At 47.7% G+C, this 26,530-nt stretch overlaps 1 protein-coding gene across 2 annotated transcripts; it reads left to right on the top strand.

The window, feature by feature from the left end:
- Positions 1–598: 598 nt before the first annotated feature.
- Positions 599–24,921, top strand: ahctf1 (AT hook containing transcription factor 1). 2 transcript variants are annotated; one of them, XM_031580000.2, is made up of 37 exons: positions 599–864; positions 3,031–3,156; positions 3,583–3,836; positions 4,626–4,806; positions 5,426–5,633; positions 6,036–6,152; positions 6,528–6,612; positions 6,887–7,037; positions 7,149–7,281; positions 7,697–7,878; positions 8,381–8,442; positions 8,599–8,727; positions 9,008–9,098; positions 9,325–9,414; positions 9,963–10,103; positions 10,741–10,845; positions 11,018–11,117; positions 11,636–11,759; positions 11,951–12,007; positions 12,147–12,293; positions 13,444–13,634; positions 14,074–14,218; positions 14,811–14,942; positions 15,110–15,257; positions 15,530–15,680; positions 15,829–15,936; positions 16,262–16,418; positions 16,734–16,952; positions 17,216–18,179; positions 18,447–18,540; positions 18,653–18,801; positions 19,069–19,352; positions 19,686–20,168; positions 20,379–22,500; positions 23,619–23,737; positions 24,091–24,155; positions 24,292–24,921. In XM_031580000.2, the coding sequence occupies exons 2-37, from the start codon at positions 3,036–3,038 to the stop codon at positions 24,506–24,508; spliced, it is 8,226 nt and encodes a 2,741-aa protein (XP_031435860.1). In that variant the 5' UTR covers positions 599–864; positions 3,031–3,035; the 3' UTR covers positions 24,509–24,921. The 2 variants fall into 2 exon arrangements, with proteins under 2 accessions (XP_031435860.1, XP_031435859.1); XM_031579999.2 differs by having other exon boundaries at positions 19,686–22,500.
- The last annotated feature ends 1,609 nt before the right edge of the window (positions 24,922–26,530 follow it).

Below are 26,530 nucleotides of genomic sequence, written 5' to 3' on the forward strand. Positions count from 1 at the left end.
AGAGAGAGAGAATGACCATATAGAGGAAGAGGACAGTCTATCATAATGAAAGATATCCAATTAAATGTAATAAACAATAACAACCACAACAATAACAATTAGGATAATTAGGATGATAATCCATTTCACAATATATTCCAGGTTCTATTTATAGAGTACACAGTACCTTTCATGAAATATGGCCCTATAGAGGCAGCTAGCTCTCTTGTGTTTTGTACACACAGCAACATCTAGTGGTGAGAGCTTCTGCAAATGCATTCACAGTCACTCACTTCAACCCAACTACAAATAGTTTACACCCATTAATAGCCCATTAATTATATTATGTTAATATATTATATGTAAATATATATATTATAGTATTTGTTATAATATACCGTTATCATTTAATAGGCTATTTGACTGCCTTTTGTTATTATTATTTTAATCTGACGTGATCAGCTAAAACAAAACAATGTTTACTGTAAAAACATTTGCAATGGTTCCACATTTATTTTCTTAAATGTTAATGTATCCATAAATGGATGGAGTTGTTCCGAAGGAATCGTTTGAAATATCGCGGTATTATTTCTGGCGCTTTGACGTCTACGGGATTTTGGACGGCAAATTTATACGCAATACTTTACACAGGGATATGGAAATGGCGCTTGCGTTCAAGTCCTAGTGGTTAGGGCAGCCAGCCGCTAAGTCTGAAAAGTCAAGGTCCACTGTTAGAAATCGTAGTTTGGTCTTGTTAAAGTCGTCTTTTAAGTCTATACAATTAAGCAAATGTGCATGTGAGAAGGGCGGATTATGACAGAAGAAAAGTCGCGTCGGAAGACACATTTGAGTCAACAGTATTTTGAAACCGTCAACATAAGACAGGTACGTTAGCTAGCTATCTTAACTCAGGCTAGCAATGCTAGTAGTCTAACAGCTAACTAACCACGTTATGTTTGACCAACCGGTTTCTTTATACCCTGTTTTTAGAAACAAAACATAATGTTTCCAGATAAATGGATCAGTTGTGTCGGCCTCTAGTCTACTAACAGACCCAGAATCACTTAAAAGCCTTTAATCTCAGTTTATAAATGCACTGAATTGTTGTTGGCCAATTTAGCTGCAATAGCTAGCTAGCGCAAGGGTAGTTAGCTCTCCAGCTTGCGTCTACTTTAGCAATGCAAAGTTTGACTTAACCTGCCAAGAGATAGTCAATTGCTAGGCTGCTAACACTTACTGAATGTTAAGACATCATATTCGTGCACAAGTGGTGTTGCCGTGACGAGTAAATTTGAGCAAGTTATTCGGTCCGGTTGCTAACCCATTGGTGGGCTTGTTAAGATGTGTCTGATGTTTTGGTGGCTAATTTGCGTTGTGTCGCTAATGGCATGTCACCCTCGTAGCTAACGTTAGCACATTTTAGCAAATAGTGAAGCTAGGTAGCTACATACCCCAGCGAAAGCAAAAGCGACATATGCTGTAACTCAAATTGTTTCTGAAATTCTTAGTCAGTTGGTTTTATTTGGCACCTAAACATACAACTGCTTCCGTAACGGGTTGCTAGGTGGTTTTTTAAGTTGCCTAACTTCACTGGTAACAGAGCTAGCCATGAAAACCGGTATATAGCTATTTAGCTGTGATGCCTTTTGCTAACTTATAACTCTCCCTGGGTTAGCGACGTGAAATTAGTCTGTTGTAGAGCTTAAGTTTTATTAATATGTCGGCTTTGTGTCATTAATGAGATGTGAGATGTGTGTGTGACACTTTTCCCCCTTGCACGGTCCAAATGAACTAGATAGCCATTAGCTGAACAAAATTGGGCCTGGCACATGAAGCCAAACGGGCAATGTGTCACTAGAATCTCAATTTAATGCTAACGATTTCTTTTTTTGGATGGCCAATAACCAGATGTGTCAAGCATGAACATATCTGCATTTTTGCAACATTTAACAGTCTAACAATAAATGATGTTTGGCAGACTTTTAACTGTACATTAGTCATCTTCTTGGAGAAAGGGGTGGACTGACTTCAGAACACCATTCTTGGCAACGTTGACTCGTGTAGAATCAAGAAGCAAATGTGTAATCACAGTGTATATACTATACATCGCCATTATTTTCCAGATTATTCCAAGCATTACATTGCTCTGGCGTCTGGTTGTGGCGTGTGCTGTCAGATGTGTGTGTAGTTCTGATGGCCACGTTGAGGTTTTGTGGTCCTGACTGCCATTCCTCAACATCTGCGCGGGCACATTTTCAAATCCTAGAGCGTTTGCATCAGAAGGCTTGTATAGGGGGCACTATTTGCGTGTTTTCCAGAGCGCAAGAAAACTGCCCTCAAGTGTGAGGGCAGGTCGATTACGTCGCTGCCTGTGCGTTTCTTCGGCCTAGTCCACCACATTCATCGTAGATAGCCTTATCTTCTGCGGAGCATACACCCTGCATAATGATATTTGCCGAAAAATATGTTTTGTTGCTACATAAGTACTAGATAATTAAGTTCAAGCACCAACATGGCACTGTCAGGCTCATTTTCGAAATGAATCAATATTTAAAAGAGCTGAATCTAACCGCTGCCTTAAGCACACAGTCCTTCACCTGACTGTTACAGCTACAGGGGCAGTCAGTGTCTTGGTGTGCCTAGCGCTCTGCACACTTGCTACAGCTGTTATATGAAAACCAACAGCACTCAAAACTGCTGACAGCTGAAACCCCTACCACTTTAAAAAAAAAAAGGCCTATTGTCTGTAGTTGACTTTCACAGTGGACATGTAAATGTGGCGGAAGCTCTAGAGGGAGCAAACAGGCAGCTTTGCTCTGCTGGGCTCTGAAGTCTTTACGAGGCATAGAAGTCAATGACCGCATTGTTCCATTGCTGTTTCATTGTTGGAGACCTGCAGGCTTGCACATTGATTTTGTGTTTGTTTGCTGTTGGTGTTTGTTTGTTGGTTGGTTGGTTGGTGTGTGGTTTTTGTGCCTGTCTGTATTGTGAAGTGTTTGTGTGATATATATATATTTTTAATTGAATGATTTGTTTTATCCCCTTGTTCAGTAAGCATGCGTGACCTGGCTGCTCAAGTCACCAGCAGCCTGTTGCGCTTCCCAGAGGTGACTGTAGACGCTCTGGGTGAAGATGAGGTCACGCTGGACTCGGTGCTGCATGGCAGGTTCACCGTCGGTAAGATCTCAATTCTTCTCCGCTCTGCTACCGTGGAGCACAACAAGCTATGTAAAGTGGTTGACCAATGAATACATGTGCATATGTTATTACCAGTATGTTATCAGAGTGCGTCAAAAAGAAATGTTGTTATAGCTTAAGAGATGTAGAATTTCACCACTCTGAGTTGTGACATGTGCAATAAGTGTGGGAGGAGGCAACATTGGAAATAAATGGGCAGCAGATGCTGAGTAATTGCAGAGATTTGTGAAGATCATTGACTTGTAGACCTTACTTGACTGTGTGCAGTGGAGGGTACTTATACTGTCTACTGAACATGCTCTTGGGGTTATGAAATTGTAGTGGAAACAGAAAAAGGCCTAAAGCACTATAGGCCTCATTGTGTGTGTGATTCTGTGTGTGTGACGCTGCGTGTATGTCATATAGGGCGGAGTGGCCTGGCCTGGCTGGCGTATGGTCCACAGCTGGAGGTGGTGCATTCGGTGACGGCGGAGCGTTTCTCTGCCTACTGCTTCAGCGGCCTGAGCGAGCACCCTCCGAACGTGCTGGCGGCGCGGGACTTCTGCTGGCTGAAGAGGACGGGGCTTCTGGTGGGCCTGGAGGAAGCAGAGGGCAGCATGCTCTGCCTCTACGACCTGGGAATCTCCCGCGTGGTCAAGGCTGTCGTCATCCCCGGCAGGGTGAGTCTGCTTCCCGACACTGATGAAGGCCACTCTGACAAAAACACATTAAGTAGTAAGATCTGTTCTCCTGTGTGGCTGTGAAGGCAAACACATTGTTTGGAAATGCATATTAAAGATTGATGTTTTCCTGTCTTTAAGTGTTGTTGGGTTTGTGTATTTTTTTTAAGAGTAAGTCTGTTTCCTGGAAGGATTTTTCTATGTTTGTTTGAATGGGTTGAGCTGTTTGTGAATGATTGATTCATGATACATGATTTGTGTGTGTGTGTGTGCCTGAGAGAGAGCCATCACCTTGTTTCATCAGTTGAGTTTGTGTGTCTGTGTGTGAGTGTGTGCCTGAGAGAGAGCCATCACCTTGTTTCATCAGTTGAGTTTGTGTGAGTGTGTCTGTGTGTGTGTGTGAGTGTGTGTGTGTGCCTGAGAGAGAGCCATCACCTTGTTTCATCTGTTGAGTTTGTTTGAGTGTGTATGTAGTGTTGGTGTGAGTATATGTTGTAGTTTGAATTGAACCAGCATGGTTTGGCCCTGTGGATGTCTTGTCTGTGAGAGGGAATTGATGGGAATGCATCGAACCAAGAGCCTTTGACGACACATCATAGACTTCATCAGCCAAGCCTCACTTTGAAGTGGAACAAAGCAACCCTCTTTAGCGCATTAGTCATCATCACATCTGCTTGCCTCCCCGTCTCCCTTAGGCTTCAGCTGTGCCTCCACTCGCGAGATTCACGGCCGATAATTTCCTCCGTCTTATGCAGTGTTTCTCTCGCTCTCTCTCTCTCTCCCCTCCAGATCACGGCCATCGAGCCCATTGTGAGCTATGGAGGAGCCAGCGCAAACACTCAGCACCTTCACCAGAGCCTGCGCTGGTTTTTCGGCGTGGCCGCAGTCGTCACGGATATCGGGCACGTGCTCCTGGTGGACCTCTGTCTGGATGACCTGTCCTGCAGCCAGAGTGAACTGGAAGCCTCTGGTGAGCCCCCGGCCTCTTCAGTGTACTCGAGTCGGGGCTCTCCCACGAGAGATGCTCAGTTTGATGTCCGGAGTGTACTCGAGTGAGGCTCTCCCACGAGAGATGCTCAGTTTGATGTCCGGAGTGTACTCGAGTGGGGCTCTCCCACGAGAGATGCTCAGTTTGATGTCGGAGTGTACTCGAGTGAGGCTCTCCCACGAGAGATGCTCAATTTGATATCGGAGTGTGCTCGGGCTCTCCCACGAGAGATGCTCAGTTTGATAGTAAGGTGTTGGGTTTGCACATGTAAATGTATCTCTCAGAAGAGTTGTTTCACAAGTTGAGAATGCCATCTCTGCTACGACATTAGCATCCCCATACATTGGCAAGCATGATGCTGGCATCTCTAGGGCAGCAGGTGGCACACCGTCTTTAGGAGTGTGACGGTGATGCCACCCTTGACTAACTGATGCCAGTATGATGCTGCAAGGAAGTGGCTTGGCAGAAGTGTTGAAGTGGCCTCTGTAGTGTAGAGGCGTCATGCGTGTCTCCATGCGTGTGACTGGCGACACCGCTGACAAACCTCAGCTGACATGACGGCTACCAGAGACTAACAGACCCCCGCTGTGTGCTCCTGCAGATCTGGAGGTGGTGAATAAGTCCCCGTCGGAGATCCCGCGGCTGAGGGAGGGGGTGACGCAGCAGGGCCGCCACCTTTGCCTGCAGCTCAGCAGCCCCACGGGCACCGGGGCCACCGCCCTGCAGTACGTCCCCCGCACCAACCAGCTGGCCGTTGGCTTCTCCGACGGGTACCTGCAGCTCTGGAACATGAAGTCGCTCAAGAAAGAGTGAGTGCCTCAGTGTGTACTGCCCCTTTAATGCTGTGTGAGTGTGTACTGCCCCTTTAATGCTGTGTGAGTGTGTACCTCCCCTTTAATGCTGTGTGAGTGTGTACCTCCCCTTTAATGCTGTGTTAGTGTGTCCTGCCCCTTTTACGTGGAAATATCTGGGAAAGCCTAAGTCGTCTTCCTGTATCTGATTGTAACTGTAAAATAATGTTTGTCTTTTACAACCTATTTGCTGTTGTTGGCTTGCTTAAATTCAGCTCAGTTTAACTGGGTGAAGGTAGTTTGGTGGCATTGCTTTATAATCTGTAGTTTACCTTGGTCAAACTTTCAGACCTGTCTACTTCTGTCCAGTATCTGATGACTGTCTCAACCACACACACACACACACACACGTCTTTGCAGGTATCACTCTCAGCTGGAGGGGGGCAGGGTTCCTGTGTACGCTTTCACCTTCCAGGAGCCAGAGAACGACCCCCGCAACTGCTGCTACCTGTGGGCTGTGCAGTCGGCTCAGGACCTGTGAGTTCTCCCTCCGCAGCATTAGTCATCCGCAGCAGCTCTGGGGGCGGCAGTGGGGGATTAGATGAGCTGGCTTTCAGCCATAGAGAAGCCCCATTATTTGTACTAGCTGGAGTTAACTGCCACTGCTGTTTCACCCCCATCCAACCCCCTCAGTACACACACACACACACACACACACACACACACACACACCCATTGAACTCGTGTCGAAACTGGTAATAACATTCAACTGTTCTTTACCCTTCTAATCCCCTGCAGTATACACACACACACACACACACACACACACACACACCCTGACTGACTTGCACTCTAACATTCCCCTCACACTCATTCCCAGTCTCCTAACATGTGATTATTTCCCTCCTGCAGGGAAGGAGACATTGTGAGTCTCCACCTGCTGCAGTTGGCCTTCGGAGAGAGAAAGTGCCTCGCCTCGGGCAAGATTCTGTATGAGGTAATTGACCCCTGCTTCATTTAGCATCCATATCTTTCCCATGGTACGCACAATTTTCATTTCCTATTCTTCCCCTATAGCACACATCACTATATAGTAATGCCATTGTAATATTATAATGCCAGTTTGACCCTGTTAGGCTCTGTTGTTCCATTATAGCTGTTCTTCCTAATGCTCTCTTGTTAGGGGACCTTTATGTCCTCATAAGCGCACTGTGCGTTTTCTGTCTGATCACGTGATGATCTCTCCCGCTGAGTAACCATGTGTGTTTCAGGGCTTAGAGTACTGTGAGGAGCGCTACAGCCAGGACCTGAATGCCACCGCCTTTCCCCTCCGGGCTCAGGCCACCAACACACGCCTGCTCAGCTGTCAGACCATCGAGAAGTTCCGCCACCACCCCGACCGCGACGACAGCATGAACGAAGGTTCGGCGCTGCAAATTTATTAAACATTTACGTAGAAATAAATGTGGCTTTTGTAGCATGCAGGTAGTTTTAAAACGGTTCGTGTCTAACTACTGTAATCTCTCCTTCCAGTGGCCTCTCCAGACACCAGTGTGTCCATATTCAGCTGGCAGGTCAAGGCTTACGGGCAGGCCAAGCCATCCACATACATCGGTGTCTTCGATATTAACAGATGGTACCACGCACAGATGCCTGATTCTCTGAGGTGGGCCCTTTTTTCTCTCATACGGGGATGGGATAGGTGGCTAAATATGACGAGGACAACCACTGACAAATATACTGTACGTCGTATTCATATCCAGTATTACTCAAAGCTGAAATCATTTTCTAGTTTGTATAATAAAATACCTTCAGGTAGCATTGGGTATCAGAAACAGGGGGATCAGTTCTCAAGGCGTGCATCAAACAGTTTTTCTGCTAATTATCTTTTACATATTTATTATGTGGATTAAGGAGTGATTCAACTGAATTAAGTCACACTGTTCGTCAACGAATCACTGTTTATTGTGCCTCAAAGAAAATGGCATGCAGGCTGTGCTTTGTAAAGATGAAGGACGCCTCATATGCCTGTTGAAGCCAGAGACTGGTTCTGAGCACCCCTGCTGTTTTGTGTTGAGCAGGGCAGGGGAGTCTCTGCGTAGCTGTCCCTACTTTGCCGTGTGGTCTCTGGACGCGGTGGTGGAGATGGCCGTCTCCAGCCCCCTGCTGGACGTTCTGGTGCATGAGCGTAGCCTGAGCAGAGGTCTGCCCTTCACCTGCCCTCCACCCGAACAGTTCTTCAATCCCACCACATACAATTTTGGTGAGCAGTGGCCGTGGGGCCAACACCACCTCTGATGAGTGCTTATGATGGGTATATGTGCATTCTGGAAGAATGGCGTACAGGTGTGTGTGTGTCAGGGTTTCCACAAGAATTTCCTTGCCAATCCGGTGTCCAGAAATTATGTTACTGGACAGAATTGAAACTCGCTGGTCACGTTTGATAGGTGCGGCTGCTGATTATAATGTACTGTTTCGCTGTCAAAACACACATGTCCTGTTTAGGGATAGTTATAGCCATATTTTGTATGAGCATTATTATTGGACATTTTGACCAGCAAGTTTTTAATTTATGGTTTTATTTATTTATTTTATTTATTTAATACATTTTACCAGGCAAAAATTGGTTATTACCAGCTAACGAAAACCTGTGTGTGTGTGTGTGTGTGTGTGTGTGTGTGTGTGTGTCGGTAAACATATGCATTGAGCATTCATACGGACTCTGTGACACTCATTCTCTTTGCATTGTTTCTTTTTCTTCCTAGATGCAAGCTGCTTGCTCAACTCTGGAATTGTACACTTAACCTGCTCTGGTCATCAGAAGGAGGTAGGTTTCATGTTCTCTGTGATGCTTATTCTCTATGACCTGGTACAGCCCTGGACCATGAACTGCCTCCAGAGTTCAGACAGGGCCGTAGTGACGAGTGTGTGTTAGCCCTGCCAGAGCCCTGTTGTAACACGGCTGTCGTCATCATCCCTGTAGACCCTGAGCTACCTGAAGAAGGCCGCCCCCACGCTGAGCGAGAGCATCTCGAGCGGATACTCCCGCTGCCTGCTGTCCGGCCTGCTGTCCCCGCGTCTGGCCGACGTCCAGCCCTCCAACCTGTCTCAGGTGAGACCGCCACCCCTCCCCCTCCCTCTCCCTTCCTCCACTCTGCAGGTGGTGGAACAACTGACATCATCGTGTGCGGAGCGCTTAGAGTGTAGTGGCAGCAGGTGGCAGAAGGGATTTCTGCTGATACTTGTTTGTTTTCGCCTGTTTGCTGCTTGCTCTAAGCTGCTCGACGTGATGTGTTTATTTCTGCCGATACTTGTTTGTTTTCGCCTGTTTGCTGCTTGCTCTAAGCTGCTTGACGTGTCTGACGTGATGTGTTGTGGTGGTGTTTTTGCAGGAGGAGCAGCTCGACGCCATCTTGTCCACCGCGGTGGAGACTAGCTCTCTCGGCCTGATCACTGGATGCATAAAGCAGTGGACTGCTGAGGGTGAGGACTATGGGTCTAGAATAATCAGCTTTTGTTTATCCAGTGCCTGGTATGCAAAGTGCTTTACAGAAGGCAGGGATAAAGGCTTACATGTGAAATAAACTCAGTGTATTTGAACACAAATGGTAGACAGGGTTGCCCTTCATCCTTCTTGCCAAAGATGAGTTTACGCTAATATAATAGTGCAAGTATAATTTTGTGTGTGTGTGTGTGTGTGTGTTTTCAGAGCAACCAGGGTCGGCAACGAATTTACGATATATTCTGGAATGGGCCTGGGACAAAGTAGTCCACACCAAACAGGAACTGGATGGCATCTGTGAGTCACAAGATAAATCTTCTGCAGCTCCCTACACAAACGCACCTGATCTAGGCTTATAGAAAGGGAGGGAATACTGAAGTGGGAGATGAGCAACCTTGGGTCTGGCGCTCACGTCGTCATAGCAGTAAACATTCACCTGATATATATATTTAAGTTGGCCCCATTTGTTCCCGCTTCTGAAGCGGAGAGGAGTAACGTCCATGAGTTTGACTCTTTCTGATGGCAAGATTCTATCAAACATTCTTCCGCTGCGCTGATTTAGTGGGCCTGAGTTCTTTTGTATTGGCCAGATGTTTTGAATCTAAATGTGCTAAATTGAGCATTCCAGCGCAACTCATCTGCCCACATGGTATTTGTTTGACATTGGAGCATAGCTGCGGTATTACTCAGAACCTCTTAAACAATCTCACTTGTCTATTTATTTTTGCCCTTTTCCCTTTTGCCCACTGGAACATAAGCAGACTATTTCTTTCCCAGACTGAGTGAAATGTAAGCCTGTCTGTTTGTTTGTGTTTGTCTGCCTGTCTGTCTGTCTGTCTGTCCAGGTGCGCCCCTCTTTGACAGCTCGTCTAACTTCACGGAGCCCCAGACCCTGCAGCTGCTGCAGCACAGCCAGCGCCTGCTGGGCAACCTCAGCACCATCTTCCACTGCCTGCTCAGTCAGGCCCAGGAGATCACCCAGAAAGGTGCCCGCCGCCCGCCCGCTCGCTCGCTCGCCCGCAGCTCCACTCACAGGGCTTTACATAGACTCTACAGCAGTGTCTGTGCGCTCAATATGGCACATGTTTCAAATGTACAGTCTGTGATTCAAATACAGAAATGCACAAATCAAATAGACTCCCCCCCCCCCCCCCCCCCTCCCCCCTAATTCAGCTAATTGGTCCTTGCGGTCCATTAGCTGTCCATTCTGTGTGTCCCCAAAACAATCGTTTTCGTACAAAAGTGGCTTTTTGCCGAGCTGTACACTCATCCAGCCAATCAACTCATTGCTTCAGGAACACAGAATGGAGGGGTGTAATTTGAAGGGCTGTTGTGCTCAAATATTAATACCCTAATTACAGACTGGACCTTCAAGTCACAGTCACGATGTGTTCACAGTTATTGTTAGGAAGGTTGGCGATTTTGTGGTGGTTACATTTATTTATATTTGCCTTTACAGTAGCTCTGGCATAGGCTTCTTCTTTACTGTGAACTCCTGCTGTAGACTGATTCCTTTCATACGTTTTAGCATATGTATTATATTCATTATTTATTTGTGTATGTGTGTATAGTCATATCATACAGTGTTGACATTGGTCATAACACAACTTGCCCCCTATACAGGTCTGGTTGGCCTCATAAACAAAAACCTGGTGTCCAGTCTGATTGCGCAATACTCACAAGTGGTCCTGTGGTTCTGTCGGACCGGCCTTCTCCCTGAAGGATCAGGTAACCGCTTAATTCCCCTCTTTCTCTCTAAAATGGTCCTTTTAACATGTTCATGTCCTGATGAAAAATGTGTTGCTTCAAAGCACACAGCCATCACTACTCACTTGTCACTATGGAAGTGTACACTTGGTTGAAGGTATGTGTCTGACACTGTTCCACATTTCTAACCCAGATGATGAAGATGCTCTGCAGATCTCCAGGCCGTTCTACAGCTACTCCATCATCAGGAACTACTACACCGGCCGACGAGAGGAGCTGCAGCGCCTCACTAAGTAAGACTCACAGCTCTGTGCTCTGCTTTAAAGACTAAGACTCGCTAAATAAGAACCCAAATGCTCCAACTCACAGCTCTGTGCTCGGCTTTGAAGACTAAGACTCGCTAAATAAGAACCCAAATGCTCCAACTCACAGCTCTGTGCTCTGCTTTAAAGACTAAGACTTGTTATATAAGACCCCAGACCGCCCCAACTCACAGCTCTGTGCTCTGCTTTAAAGACCAAGACTCGCTAAATAAGAACCTATATGGCCCAACTCACAGCTCTGAGCTCTGCTTTAAAGAGTAGATCATTGAATCAAACATGATTTAGGATAATGTATTTAATGTGGTTTAATGTTTGCAACGTAATTGGTTGGCTAAGTTCTAATACAAAGTGCAGGAACCAGGTGAAGGTCTTTTTTTTTTTTTTTTTTTAAGCAGTCTTGGTCAACTTAAGAGTTTTTGTCCAAGTATGTTGAGTTGAGTAGTCTGTCTGCAGGGCGGAACCTTTATATATGGTTTGGTGTTCCACAGGGACAAATGGAACGCTGACTGCCTCATGATTGACGCCCTGGTGGGCCAATGTGGGGAGCGCCTGGCTGACCTCTGGAAAAGGGACGAGGGGGGAACGGGGCAGTACCCACCTCTTTCACTACATGTAAGACCCCTATCATATATCATCATATTTCATACCACACTCCAGATGCACACTAAACATGTATAGCAGCTAAACCTTTAGGAGATCTAGCCCTGTTCTGGTCAGGTTTGTGTCGGCGGCCATTTTGAAGTGTTGGTTGTGATCTCAGGATGGTGGCACTTGCTGATGTTTTTTCTTTTTTCTCACTGCAGGCCTTGCTGGACATTTACCTCTTGGAGGACATGGAAGAATCTTCCAAACATGCCATTGTATCCTTTTAAATGAGAAATTATAGAAATTATCTTTTTAAATGTTTTCCCAATGAGACAAATTGAGCTCCCACATGAGAAAAGAGACGACTGGTTTTATGTCATAAACTCCTCTTGTTTTCCTCAACCCGTGCCTCAGGTTATTTATTTACTGCTGGATGTCATGTATTCCTTCCCGAATAAGAGCGGCTCCTCGGTAGAGTCCTTCCCCACCGCGTTTGCCATTCCCATTGGCCTGGTCAAGCTGGTGCAGGGCCTGTGGCTATTGGACCATCGGGACCACGAGGTGTGTATCGCCAGCACTGCCCGTTGTAGACATGTTGGGGGCGATAGTGGTTCAGGAGGTAGAGGAGTCGTTTAGCAATCGGAAGGTTGGTAGTTTGATCCCGACTCGTCCCCACCAAGTGTTGATGGTATTTCACTCAGTGCTTCACCTAAGCTTATCTGATTTTCCATTTGAAGGAATGTCTGCTAAATACACTGAGTTTAAGGGGTGTTACCGTCTATTCATGAGGTCTTGCAGACACAAGTCTCTGAGCCATTTGCTGACACGTTCAATACACTCTCTCAGGATAACTCTTCTCTAAACAGAAATGATTACATTCTAACTTAAGTCCCAAATAAAAGTAAGAATTAAAACTAAGTATAAGATACATTGAATTATTGACTATGGCATATACTTATTAAACTAAATCTTAAATGCCGGTCCCTGCACTGTCGAAGTGTCCTTGAGCAAGACACTGAACCCCCAACCACTCCCGATGTGCAGGTTGGCAACTTAGACAGTAGCCTCCACCATCAGTGTGTGTGTGTGTGTGTGTGTGTGTGTGTGTGTGTGTGTGTGTGTGTGTGTGTGTGTGTGTGTGTGTGTGTGTGAATGGGTAGATGTCTGAGGCCTCCATCTGTAAAGTGCTGTGAGTGCCTCTAAGAGTAGAAGATCGCTATATAAATGCAGTCCCATTTAGACATGTATGTCTTACTTCAAACAGCCCCACACCAAATTGCTGATCGAAACCCAACACCCAGGCCATCTCCTGTGATGGCTCAGTTTAATTGTCTTCCCAGTAGTTTCACGGCGAGCCCAGTTGAGTTCATTTAATTTCTGCCAGAAACAGAGGGAGTGAAATGAGGATTTTATTTTTAGACCATCTGTGCAATATATTTTTAGAGTGTTATTTCCACAGTAATAAAGAACTAGTCTGTCCCAGTGGAACGGACTGGAACTATTCATTCACACTAGATGGCCACCTCCGAGGAGGTGTGTGGGTTGGACTGTGGTTTTCACACAAAACTTGCAGAATTGCAGAGACAGTCAGCATATTTCTGACTCTCTCTCTCTCTCTCCCTCCTTCACCTCATCTCTTTTTTTTTTCTTCCACTCCTTTCTCTCTCTCCGTCTCTTTGCCCTTCGCCTCCATCTGTCCCCCTCTGTGTAGAACTCCCTGGAGCTGCTGCTGCACCCTGCCACCAGTCATTCTCTGTGGGCGTGGCAGCACCGGCGGGTGCTGGAGGCCCTGATGTGCCAGGGCCAGTACGCCATCGCCCTGCGCTACCTGCACGTCATGAAGCCCTCGCTCAGCACCACCAGGGAGGCCAAGCTCTGCCTCTCCGTCCTGCTGCACAACCGGTACACACAGCCACCCACTCGTGCATTCAGCACTATTACTGACCACTTACCTCCACCACTACAACTGGCACAGTCTGAACAAGTTATTGTTGATTTTGTTGATCAATCATGTATGGATTTGCATGACGTTATACATATTCTATACATTATGTGTACGTAGCGCGTTAGAGATGGTCCTGGAAAGATGCTGTGGGAGTTAGACCCCCTTTGTTTTCACACTCTTTTCTCTCTCTCACACACACACACACACACCTTCTCTACACCACTACCCTCCAACCCTGTCTCTGTTGTTTTGTAGGTGCATATAACTGCAATGTTGGGTTATCTTAACAAGTTATGTGTTCTCTCTCTCTCTCTCTGTCTGTCTGTCTGTCTGTCTGTCTGTCTGTCTGTCTGTCTGTCTGTCTGTCTGTGTCTCTCTCTCTCTCTCTGTGTGTAGGTGTATGGTGGAGGCCTGGGCTCTGCTGAGACAGCACTCCAACAAGCTGAACATGGAGGAGCTCCTGCGCTTCCTTTATGAGACCACTCTGGAGCTGGGCCTAATGAAGGAGCTGCTCAAGCTGCCTCTGGGCCTCACAGAACAGGTACGAGGCCTGCGTTTCTAGTCTTCTCTCCAGGAAGGGCCTGCGTCTCTAGTGTTCCCATCATGCCCTCCAAAGACACAATCCTGTGGTTCTGTACAGGCCTTCATTGGGCATTAGTATTCTTAGCTTGGGGCAGAATAGTCCAAATACCAGGGATGCTTCACCTCTCCATCTCTGAGCTCAGCTCAACTGAACTCGCTTGTTATTTCTGCCCTTTGGTTAAAAACAGTCTAAAAGGGATAATTGAGTGAAATATCTCTCACATGGATCTAACTATAGATCCCTGACAGGATATAATAAATATTCTTATTATAGATCCCTGACTAGATATAATATAATGTGTGTATATTATATTATATTAATATCCTGTCAGGGATCTATAGTAAGATCTCAACAGTGCAGAGATATTTCACTCAATTAGCCCTTTTAGACCGTTTTTTAACCAAAGGGCAGAAATAACAAGCGAGTTGAGCTCAAAGATGGAGAGGTAAAGCATCCAATTACACACACACACACACACACACGCACACACACACACACACGTTTCAAAGGTATGCGAGTTCATATTTACATATGTGTGTGCGTGTTGTAGGAAAGTCTGGAGCGGTTCCTTCAGGGTACAGGAGGCCTCCAGAACAGGGAGCTGCTGATGGTGCATTACCTGCAGCAGGCCAACTACGTCCCCGCTCTCCAGCTCAACCAGACACTCAAGATGAACACGCTGGTGAGGATCCACACTCTCACTCTCCGTCTTTCCACATTTCTATTGCCTTGTTTTTCATTTCATTACATATGTGGTAAGCCCAGACACACAAGAATACCTAAATGTACGTGACCGTGTGTGAAATAAGTGTTTTTAAACCTAAACTTTGAAATTGTGTTTCCTTTTAGAATGACCGTGACCCCAAGATGAAGGAGCGCTCCAACACCAGGAACTCCATCCTGGATCAGTATGGGAAGGTCCTGCCCCGAGCCCAGAGGAGGCTGGCCACCGAGAGGGCCAAGCCGTACAGCCTCCCCTCCACCGTGCTCAAGAACGGTCAGTGGCTTCACTCAAGTCACAATACTATGGCTACAGATCCGCTGTCTCTTCACCTTGAGTTTTTAGTTATGTTTTGTTGCTATTGCTCTGGGTATTAATTTACTAGATGACAGTCGGTGTCGTTTTCTGAAGAGTCTGGAGCTCCCTTACTTTTCTTCTCCTGCCTTTTTGTGTGTTGCCTTCAGCTTCGCATACAATGCCACTGTAAGTCATTGGTCTGTATTAATAGTTACTGTGCTCAGCTCACCGAGTGGTTTTTGTATTTTCAGTGTCCAGACCGCAGCCTTTGTCCACGGTGGCCAAGCGGTCGGCTGCTGAGAGCGTCCTGACGAGGGCTACCTTCATCAGCAGCGTCCTCTCCAAGATCGAGGAGGTGTGGGTCGGCAAGGACGGCACACCCGAGTCGTCTCCGTTCAAGAGGTAGACTCCCGCCTCCCGTCTCTAATGCTTGTGTTTATTCATGACCTGACTCTCCACAGGAAACTGTCCCGTTCTTCTTCATGAAATGGTTTCTTGTCTTTCTGAAAAAAAAAAAAAAAAAAAAAGAATTGTATTTTTTCGTGCTCAGTCCCAGAATGCCCGAGGTGCTTGTGCCGAGCCCCCAGCGCCCCCCAACCGATCTACCTGAAGCCTTCGTGGGCACGCCCATCCCAGTCACCAAAAAGAGAATGTCCAGGTGATGCACACTTATCTCAACATCAGACTGTTACAGACTGACACCAAAGAGCATCGGTGTAGTCATGGTACCATCTGAGTAATATTGTTTAAGAATGTTGTTACTGTGGCTATTACTGTGTATTTTATGCTTGCTCTGACTTTAATAATCTGATGCTAATAAGTTCTTAGTGTAGCATTCAAAGAGCTACATAGGTTGGCATTGAGTGCTAGTGTCTGGCATGCTAGGGTTGCGGTCACATGTATGTAACAGGACTATGCACAGTTTGCGTAGAGGTTGTATTTCACGTTGGAGGTCATGTATACTAAAGCCCCTCTCTGTACAGGATCTTTGATCTGATGGTGCACCCCTCCTGCCAGAACACCCCTGAGCCCCACCGCCTGCCTCAGACCCCCCCGAGGACCTCCAGCACGTGGGCCGCACCCAAGAGCGTCACCAGAGCCCCCGAGCTCAACTTGCTGCAGACCCCTCAGGTCGTCAAGGTAACAGTCATGTGAACGCGCTCACTTCTCACTCACAAAATGTGCTTCACATCAAAATGGCTTTAAGCTGCCGGTTGTGTATGTCTACTACCAGATTTTTTTTCTTGGCTCCATTAACAGCTTCGTGCTTGGATTGTCTTCTACCTCAAATGCATATTGGATAAAAACCTTACGTCAAATACAATAATTTATATTATATTTATCTCCTTATAGATAAAGCAATTGTGCTGTTTCCTGGTGTGGTGGTGGTGGTGGTGGTTGTTGTTGTTTTCCTCCCTCGTTTGTAAAAAGATTCTTTGGTTGTTTGTTTTCCAGAGAGCTCGTGCTTTGGCTGCATCGGTCCCCGTCTTCTCTAGCTTCACCCCCCAGTCCATCCTGCGGAGCAGCCTTCGCCCCACCCCTGTGGCCACCCCCTCGGCCTCCCCCGGGCGCTCCACCACGCCGCCCCTGCGCCCCAAAGAGAGCCGCATCACCTTCATCGAGGAGGCCCCCAGCCCCGACTCGCCCAAGGACCCAGCTCCCTGGAGCAACGGGGTAATGCACTCGAGTGCTACGAGCAGGAGAAATGGAACATGTTTTATAAGCTCTGTAGTCTATATGTTTTTTCATCTGTGTATATTTATTACTGTTTGTCAGCATACATCATGGGTCATAGATGCCCAAGGAGAGCATGTATAGATACTATATGTGAGACAAGTAAAATTAAGTTATTAATGTTAATGTTTATTAATGTCTTATTATTTTTTGTTGTCTGTCATCCAATCATGACAATTTTTTTTATTTAAATCCCTCGTCAGGTTGTGGGTGACAGTGAGGTCAGCCTGTCCCAGAGGTCCAGCGTCCACTCGTACGAAGAGGAGGAAGAGGAGGAGAGAGAGCCGCTTGTGACCTTCATCCCTCCGGCTGGGAAGCGTGTGGTGGTGGAGGCCAGCGAGAACACGGACCGGGCTGGGTCTGAGAGTGGCTCCTCCTCCTCCTTCCGAGACGTCCCCTCTGTCCTCCCCACGCTGGAGAGACGGCCGAGCCTGGGACACGAGACCAGCGTGTCCTCGGTCAACCAGTCGCTGGAGTCCACTCTGGAGTTCCACGACGCCCCAGTGCCCGAGGACCTGCTGGAGAATCCCATGCCCAAGCTGATCTGGGAGGAAGAGGTGGACGAGGAGGTGATCGTGGTGAGGCATGCTGTCGCTGCGCCAGAAGCCGCCTCGTTGGAAGACACCCTTCCAGAGGAGGCTCCTGCGGTCGCTCAGGAGGAACACGCTCTGCCCACAGAGGAGAAGGAGGAGACGGAGGAGGACGAGATGATCCAGGAGGAGGAGATGATCCAGGAGGACTCTGAGGAATGTAAACCTGAAGCTCAGGAAGTGACATCAGAGCCGAGCGGAGAGATGGAGGTGGCGGTGGAGGAGACTAGTTACCTGCCTGACGTAACGCAGACGCTGGAGTGGGAGGAAACTGGGCACCAGCCTGGGGTTACGCAGACGCTGGAGTGGGAGGAAACGGCAGCTGCCGAGATGCCTGTCGCTCCTGCAGAGCCTCTTCTTCAGCCTGACCTACTGGATGAGGAGGTGATGGTGAACTCCGGTGAAGCAGAGGAACTCGTCGGTGTGTGTGTATCAGCTGCTGATGTACTCCCTGAGCCATTGCTCTCAGTAGAGTCCAATCACGAACAGGAACCTGGACCTACCGAACAGGCCAACCACGCGCCAACGCTGGAGGTGGCCGTGGAGGAGAGTGTCACCAACAGACAGAACGTCACAGGTGAGAACGGAACACGGCTGGGGGCAGTTCATACTGCAATGGCAGATGAAGACGGGGAGCATTTAGGCCTCTGGAGTCTTCATTTGTGGAGAAGAAGAAAAAACAACGCAGTTCACACAGTCTATTGTGTCAGGCTAATTTAATGCTAATGGAATCAACTTACATCTGCCTTTGCAACACAAAAACGTGGTATCCTGCTATTAATACTTTACAAGTGTTCCCAATCGTTTCATTGTTGTAAATGTGAGGTTGTCTTTCTATCCTTAGATCTGGATCTTGATGCATATGTGGAACATCATTTATTCGACAACAATCTGTCCCCTCCACGCTCACCAACACAGAACTGGACCTCCATCAACAGGTACAGAGACTATAAAACCTTATGCTTTGGTCTGAGGTATTGGTACCTTGGTTTGGCCTTATGAAACTTGACTGCGTTTGATTCATGAAACTTGACTGCATTTGTCATATAGTGATCCTGTTTATGAGATGCCTGAAGAAGAAGAGGAGGAGGAGGAGGAGGAAGAGGAGGAAGAAGCCCCCCCAGTGTCCGCTGATGTCCAGGTGTTGACCACGCAGAAGTCTGTGGCCTCCTCAGAGCCCACTACATCAGGCGCCCCCTGTAAGCTCCCGTTATCTTCTGTCACTTAGTATCTGTCTCCAGCCATTTACCACTGAGGAGAGCCCATTCACTTTTAGACAAAAGGAATGATGTAATGGGTCACTCGGAATCTTATCCGCCGTTAAACTAGAAAGGAGTAAGACCTATTTCAATTCAGGTTTTTTTTTTTTTTTTTGGTGGTTTATTGTGGCTGTTGAGTTTCATCAAAGCTGGTCTCTGCTTAATGGCTATGAGATGATGATACAAGTTTGTTTTCTATGTCCATAGCTGTGGTTAGCGTGAACGACAGTGAGGATCTCTCCAGCGTTGCCTCAGAGGATGAGTCTGACGACGAGGATGAGGAAGAGGAGGACGACGACGATGATGATGAAGAAGAGGAGGAGGAGGAGGACTCTGGTAGCGAGGTGGAAATTATAGAGGAGGTGGAGGGGAACGGTCGTCATCGCCCCCCTCCTGCTCACCTGTACCTGGAGCCGCTACAGCCGCCTCATGCCCAGTACCTGCAGGAGCAGTCCTCCGCCGTGCTCTCACTCATCACACCCGAGGCTCAGGTACGCTCACACTCTCAACCATTATTTCCTCTCCTACTGTGAGAAGATATTTATGGTCTGTTTTCTCTTTGGCGGAACAGAACAGAAGATGACAGGAGTGCTGTAAATAAGATGATTACATCAGATAAATGCCTTAATTAGCGAAGTAATGCTGAGGTTCTGTAATTAATAAACTAGATTTAAGCTGTAACCCCCCCCCCCCCCCCCCCCCCCCCCATTTTTCCTTCTGTGAGGCGCATTGTGTTACCTCCTTGTATGAAAGGCCGTACAAATAAAGTTTTGATTTGGTATTTTTGTTGTTGATTGATCTCCTTTTCTCTTGTCCTCCCCCAGGAGGTGGAGCATGGCATCATGCTGGAGGAGGAAGATGAGGATGAGGAGGTGGTGATGCTCGGCCTGGGCTCTGGGGGCCTGGATGAGGATGAAGGGGAGGGGGTGTGTTACACTGAGCTCAAGCCCTCCACCACTCTCCTGGTCCCGCTGGAGCTGGCTGAGGACACAGACATGGACTCCAACTCCCATCAGCCCCAGCAACTGCTGGATGGAGGGGCCCTGGCCACAGTCATGCAGGCCGACCCCACAGCGACTCCTGCTGGTGGCTTCTCGCTAATGCTGGAGGCTGAGGAGGAGGATGAGGTGGTTGAGCCTCAGGTCATGGAGGAGGGAGTTGAGCCTCAGGTCATGGAGGAGATTGAGGAGGAGAAGAGGGTTGAGCCTCAGGCTGGGGAGGAGGAGGACGAGGAGAAGAGGGTTGAGCCTCAGGCCATGGAGGAGGTTGAGGAAGAGAAGGGGGTTGAGCTTCCGGCCATGGAGGAGGTTGAGGAAGAGAAGGGGGTTGAGTCTCAGGCCGGGGAGGAGGAAGAGATGGTTGAGGCTCAGGCCGGGGAGGAGGTTGAGGCTCAGGCCGAGGAGAGGGTTGAGGCTCAGGCCATGGAGGAGGTTGAGGAGGAGGAGAAGGTTGAGTCTCAGGCCGGGGAGGAGATGGTTGAGGCTCAGGCCGGGGAGGAGGTTGAGGCTCAGGCCGAGGAGGAGGAGGACGAGGAGAAGCGGGTTGAGGCTCAGGCCGAGGAGAGGGTTGAGGCTCAGGCCGAGGAGGAGGAGGACGAGGAGAAGCGGGTTGAGGCTCAGGCCGAGGAGAGGGTTGAGGCTCAGGCCGAGGAGGAGGAGGAGGACGAGGAGAAGCGGGTTGAGCCTCAGGCCATGGAGGAGATGGTTGAGGCTCAGGCCGAGGAGGAGGAGGAGGAGAGGGTTGAGCCTCCGGCTGGGGAAGAGGTTGACTCGTGTGGTGAGATGCCGCTGATGAAACTACCTCAGGACGCAGAGCAGCAGGCGATGAGCATAGACACCAAAATCTCCGAGCTGACAGATCAAGAGCAGGTGGATACACCTGCCCCACAGGTGCCCCCACAAGTGCCCGCACAGGAAGTAGAGCGGCAGATGGTGGCTGCGGTGGAACTGGAGGACGGGGAAGCTCAGGAGACTGTGCCAATGTCTGAGGACTTGGAGATGCCCGAGGACACATCTGACACTCCTGCCTTCCCTGCCTCCGCTGAAGAGACGGATGCCGAGCAGGTGAAAGACACCCCTGAGCCGGAGGTGGTGCAGGCAGCGGAGGAGGAGGCGCAGGACACACCTGAGCAGTCTGAAGATGCAGAAGCCTCGGTGGTTGAAGACGAGGAACACATCGCCAGTACGGAGGACTCCGTGGAGGCACCGGTGGCTGAGGCCGAGTGTCCTGGTGAGATGGACGTGGTGCCGCCTCTGGAGAAACAAACTGAGGAACTGAACAAAGACTTGCAGCAGGAACCAAATCAGATGGAGGTGGAAAGTGCGCCCGAGGCTGAGGAGACTTTGCCGCCACTGGCGTCCGCTAATGATGTTCCTGAAAAACAAGAGGAAGAGGATGTCTCGAGCTCCGCTGCTGAGGTGGAGGAGAAGAAGAGCACAGGGCAGAGTGAACCTGCTGCCACAGAGAACGCAAACACTACCTATGAAGTCCCTCCCACCACCGCCAGGACGACCAGCAGCAGCCGCAGGAAACACGTGACCTTCCCCTCACCTCTCCTTCTAACAGAGAAGGAGATCTCGGCCAATGAGGGGGCAGAGGAGCAGGCTGACGCCCAGGTGCCCTCCACGCCACGCCGCGCCACCAGGAGCGGCAGACAGCTGCCCGACGTCCAGGTCGCCGTGACGCCCAGGAGGAGAACACGGAGGACGGAGCCGGCGCAGGAGGAAGAGGAGGCTTCTTCAGCAGACAGAACCGTTAACTCCAAACCCGAAGCTTCCAACAAAAAGACTCCACAGAAAGCCACTCCAAGGAAGGGCGGAAGGAGAACTAAGAGCTCGGCAGACCCTGACGAGACCGCCAGCGAACAGCCCTCCGTTGAGGTGCTGGAGACTGGTAGACGGAGTGCCAGAAAGACGCGGAACACCACCATCATCCTGGAGGCTCCCAAAGCCCATGCTGTGGTTCCGGAGGCGAAGCCGGCTGAGGAGACCCCCAGATCGGCCTCCAGTAGCCCCGGCAGGGTGACCAGAGCTTCAACCCGAGGCATCAGCCTCAGCTTTGCCCTGGACAGCTACCAGGAGCTATCGGGAGAGACCACCGTGGCCAGTCAGGCTGTCGTTACGCCGCCCAGAAGCAGAAGGAAGACTAGGGCCAACACCGCCGAGAAGGCCAAAGTGGCCTCGGACATTCCCGACGACGCGGCACTTCCCAGCGGCACCGCGGTGCGCCGCCTCACCAGGAGCCGCCTCTGGAAGGACATGGACGAGGATGAGAAGGAGGAGCAGACCATCATGGACACGACGGTGGAGCTGGTGCCAGGGACACCACTAGGGGACGCTCTGATGGAGAGACTCCAGGAGGAGGCCGGAGGGGAGGTGGCCGGGGCGGGGGTCGCCGTGACGGAGATCATCCGTGCCAAGAGGAGGCCCACCCAGGCAGCCGCACCCCTCACCCCAGTGGTCGAGTCGGAGGACGGCGGCGTGAGCCACCAGGTGGACGCGGACGCCAGCGTCGTGGCTGAGCCAACGGATCCCGCCTGGACTCAGAGTCGGAGACGCACACGGGCCAAGAAGGATCCCGAGCCAGAAGCTTCCGCACAGACAGACTCTTTCAGCTTCACGCCAATGAGGAGGACACGAGGTGAGGATCAATACATTAGGAATTAGGTTGTGTATGGTGCCTAGCTTTATGTATTCTGAATTGTTATGGACTTTTTTATTTGATTCTGAGTGAAACTTTTTAGAAGATGTTTTCAGAGTAGTGCCATCAGTCGATTAAAAGAATTAACAAATGAATTCCACAATTTGCTGATTTAATAGGTTTTATCTAAAAACTGAAGCTTGAAATAATAAAGCTTGATATTTAAATGTATAATCACAGAATTAATATAGAATCAACACAAAGGAAGTATATTTAAATGTAATTTAAAAATGTAACTTGAATTTAAATTGTTTAATAGCCTTTTAACTTTGAACACAGATTCTCTCCTCTGAGCCACAGATTTCCAATAAATAAATAAATATCTTACACAATACATAATACCATCAAGGCCATCAAAAGTGACTGTCAGCTTGGAAGGCATATTTCTGTAATATGTGTAGTGTGTTGAGTGTGATGGGACTTCTTTTGAAATGGGGGTTTAGATGAAGATGTGGAGAAGAGACTAGGTCGGTAGTTAGAACGTGACGTGCAGCCTGTTGAGTTAGTTGTATCTTGAAGTGCTCAATAAACTTGCCAGCTTGTGAATTCAACTAGGCTCCATGTCAGTGCATATATAGGCTAAGGGCTAAAGCATGCATCCAACATACAGTACCAGTCAAAAGTTTGGACACACCTTCTCATTTTTGGAGACGTTTTTTTCTTTACTTTTATTATTTTCTACATGGTAGATAACACTTTTATTGTTTAGTACATCATTCCATATGTGTTCTTTCGTAGTTTAAATGTCTTCAGTATTAATCTACAATGTAGAAAAGACTTTTGACACTTTTGACTGGTACTGAAATAATAGAACCCAGGCAGCTGCTTTTCGACTGGATTCTTTTCACATAAAATATTAAGAATTAATCTCAAAAAGGAACATGTTAATTTTGACAGCATTATTCAAAAGATGTTGTATACTTTATTATAATGAGATCTTAATCATGAGAGCCTTCATAGTTGTTGTTTGAATGACATGTCCTACCGCGTGTTTGTTCTGAATGTGTAAGGGTGACATGGTTGTGTTTCTCACCATCATCTCTGTGTCTGCTGCTCAGGGAGGAAAGTGGATGACGTGGAGGAGAACGGTGTTGCCCTGCCTCAGGTGCTTCCCCCTGCACCGGTCACCCGCACTCGACGAGTTCCAGACGCCACGGAGTCCCACTCCGATAGCCAGGTGTGTTGCCCTACCTGTCTGCTAGTGCGTTTAGCGTGAAGGGAGATCCCCAAAGAACCATTCCGCCTGATCCAGCCCATGTTTCAGAGAACCCTGTGGTCCGCTCATCAGTGTGTCTGAGTGGGTCATATAGGCATAAGGATCACCTGTGTATGCTTACTGAATTGGATCCCTTTTTTACATTTTAAGATTCTTAATATGTCTTTACTTTAGTTAACACTATGTATACTGTGTGTGTATATATAAGATAAAGTAGAAGTCAATGTATTGTTCATGCATGACTGATTCACGCTTATAATCCAATGAACTTTGAGTTTTGATTTTGATGATTTTTGTCATTTTTGCGGGACAAGAACAAAGCAGATGAAGTGGCTAAAGAAACCAAACCCAGCCAGCCGAAAAAGACCCGAACAACCAGGTGAGAACCGCGTCATTTCCTCTTGATCTTGATTTCTTGATCCTGTTTAGGTGTCCTAGACACAGTGGTTGATACTCTTTAGGTGTGCTAGACAGTGCAAATGTTAAAGGCTTGGTTGTGTCTTCATTGGCTGTAGGGTGAAGGCATCTCTGAGGCCCCCCTCCCCGGTGACCGTGTCCCTGCTGTCGCCCCTGGGGACCCCCGAGGAGCCGTCCGCAGGGAGGACGCAGCGCAGGGTGGCGGAGCGCACGGAGGACGAGAAGGAGGCGCCCGCCCCGAGGATGAACCTGCGCCGCAAGCGCGTGATGGACGCCATCTTCCCCAAACCCGTCACCAGGAGGAAGAAGTTTTAATTGGCGACACACAGGGCCAAGGCCCACGCAAACCAACCCAACCCTCAAAGGTCAATTCAGGACTTCACGATTGGACTTTGAAATAAACCACCCAGGACGATGCCCTTTCCTCGCTTCTGTTTGTGTCTACTTTTCCGTCTTCTGTTTTTAGAGAAAGACACTTGGCTGCCTGCTGTTTTAATTTAAGAATAACCAGTGGAGATCTTTTTCAAATGAATAAACAGATCTAATTTAGGAAATGGAGATATTAATTTTATATAAATTACTGTAAAGTTTACAGCAAGGAGGACTGTGGGACTTCAGCACCAAAAAAACAAGATGGCTTAGTTTTTAAATATGCATTTCTACAAATTGATGCAAGTGTAAATAGGCTTTTGAGTATGTTATAAATAAAATTGAACCCTTGTAAATGATTTCCTTCTGTTTGAAGTGTTGATGTTTTTGTTTTGTCGTTAACATTTCTGCAGTGTATACAACATCACACGGTAATTATGTCTTAACATTGAGTGTTCTCTGGATGGTTTTGAAAGCACTAACCTAGTTGTGGGATTTGGTTGAGGTTGTATGCACAGCACATGTATCACTTAACACTTTTCACAGAATGTAAAATGATCCTTATTTTTGTACGGGCCACTTGAACGCAATGTGACGAAGTTCGTTTTTAATGTTTGTTCTGTATGACCGTCTGGGTTGTTCTGGGCTTACTTTGGTATATGATCATTAAAAATATCTTAATGAATTTTTCAGTATAAAGACAACGCTTTTCATCATTTGAATCTCTTGCCATGGTAGCCATGTGTACATGCTAATAGTTTATCATCTCATCGTCTTAAAAGTGTTCACAACACTTCTAGTGGACAGTGAACTTGCGTCACTCTCGCATCAACAAGCTTTGACAAACTACAACGGGGTCTGACAATCGTGAACGACAGAAATATCGTTAAGTCTGATCCCGGCATTAGACCATTTCAACGCCGTTTAAGATGGACTATTGCAGATGTACAGGTGCATCTCAATAAATTAGAATATCATCAAAAAGTTGATTTATTTCAGTAATTCGATTCAAAAAGTGAAACTCATATATTATATAGATTCATTACACACAGACTGATATATTTCAAGTGTTCATTTCTTGTAATTTTGATGATTATAACTGACAGCTAATGAAAACCCCAAATTCAGTATCTCAGAGAATTAGAATATTGTGAAAAAGTTCAATATTGAAGACTCATAGTGTCTCACTCTAATCAGCTAATTAACTCAAAACACCTTCAAAGGTGTCCTGAGCCTTTAAATGGTCTCTCAGTCTGGTTCAGTAGGCTACACAATCATGGGGAAGACTGCTGACTTGTCGGTTGTCCAGAAGACGATCATTGACACCATGCACAAGGAGGGTAAGACACAAAAGGTCATTGCTAAAGAAGTTGGCTGTTCACAGAGTGCTGTATCCAAGCAGAACGTTTGGAAAGTTGAATGGAAGGAAAAAATGTCGTAGAAAAAGGTGCACAAGCAACAGGGATAACTGCAGCCTTGAGAGGATTGTGAAACGAAGCCCATTCAAGAATTTGGGGGAGATTCACAAGGAGTGGACTGCAGCTGGAGTCAGTGCTTCAAGAGCCACCACGCACAGACGTGTCCAGGACATGGGCTTCAACTGTCGCATTCCTTGTGTCAAGCCACTCTTGAACCAGAGACAACATCAGAGGCATCTTACCTGGGATAAGAACCAAAAGGACTGGACTGTTGCTCAGTGGTCCAAAGTTCTCTTCTCAGATGAAAGTACATTTAGCATTTCCTTTGAAAATCAAGGTCCAAGAGTCTGGAGGAAGAGAGGAGAGGCACAGAATCCAATTTGCTTGAGGTCCAGTGTAAAGTTTCCACAGTCAGTGATGGTTTGGGGTGCCATGTCATCTGCTGGTGTTGGTCAACTGTGTTTTCTCAGGTCCAAGGTCAGCGCAGCCATCTACCAGGAAGTTTTAGAGCACTTCATGCTTCCCTCTGCTGACCAGCTTTATGGAGATG

The sequence above is a fragment of the Clupea harengus genome, chromosome 14, assembly GCF_900700415.2.
Source record: "Clupea harengus chromosome 14, Ch_v2.0.2, whole genome shotgun sequence".
Taxonomy (NCBI): domain Eukaryota; kingdom Metazoa; phylum Chordata; class Actinopteri; order Clupeiformes; family Clupeidae; genus Clupea; species Clupea harengus.

What these genes read in the sequence shown, in the direction of transcription:
- ahctf1 (XM_031579999.2), top strand. Translation starts at nt 3,036, where the DNA reads ATGCGTGACCTGGCTGCTCAAGTCACCAGCAGCCTGTTGCGCTTCCCA. An exon ending in CGGGCAAGATTCTGTATGAG is followed by an intron (nt 6,613 to 6,886) that starts GTAATTGACCCC and finishes TGTGTGTTTCAG; the next exon opens with GGCTTAGAGTACTGTGAGGA. An exon ending in CGACGACAGCATGAACGAAG is followed by an intron (nt 7,038 to 7,148) that starts GTTCGGCGCTGC and finishes CTCTCCTTCCAG; the next exon opens with TGGCCTCTCCAGACACCAGT.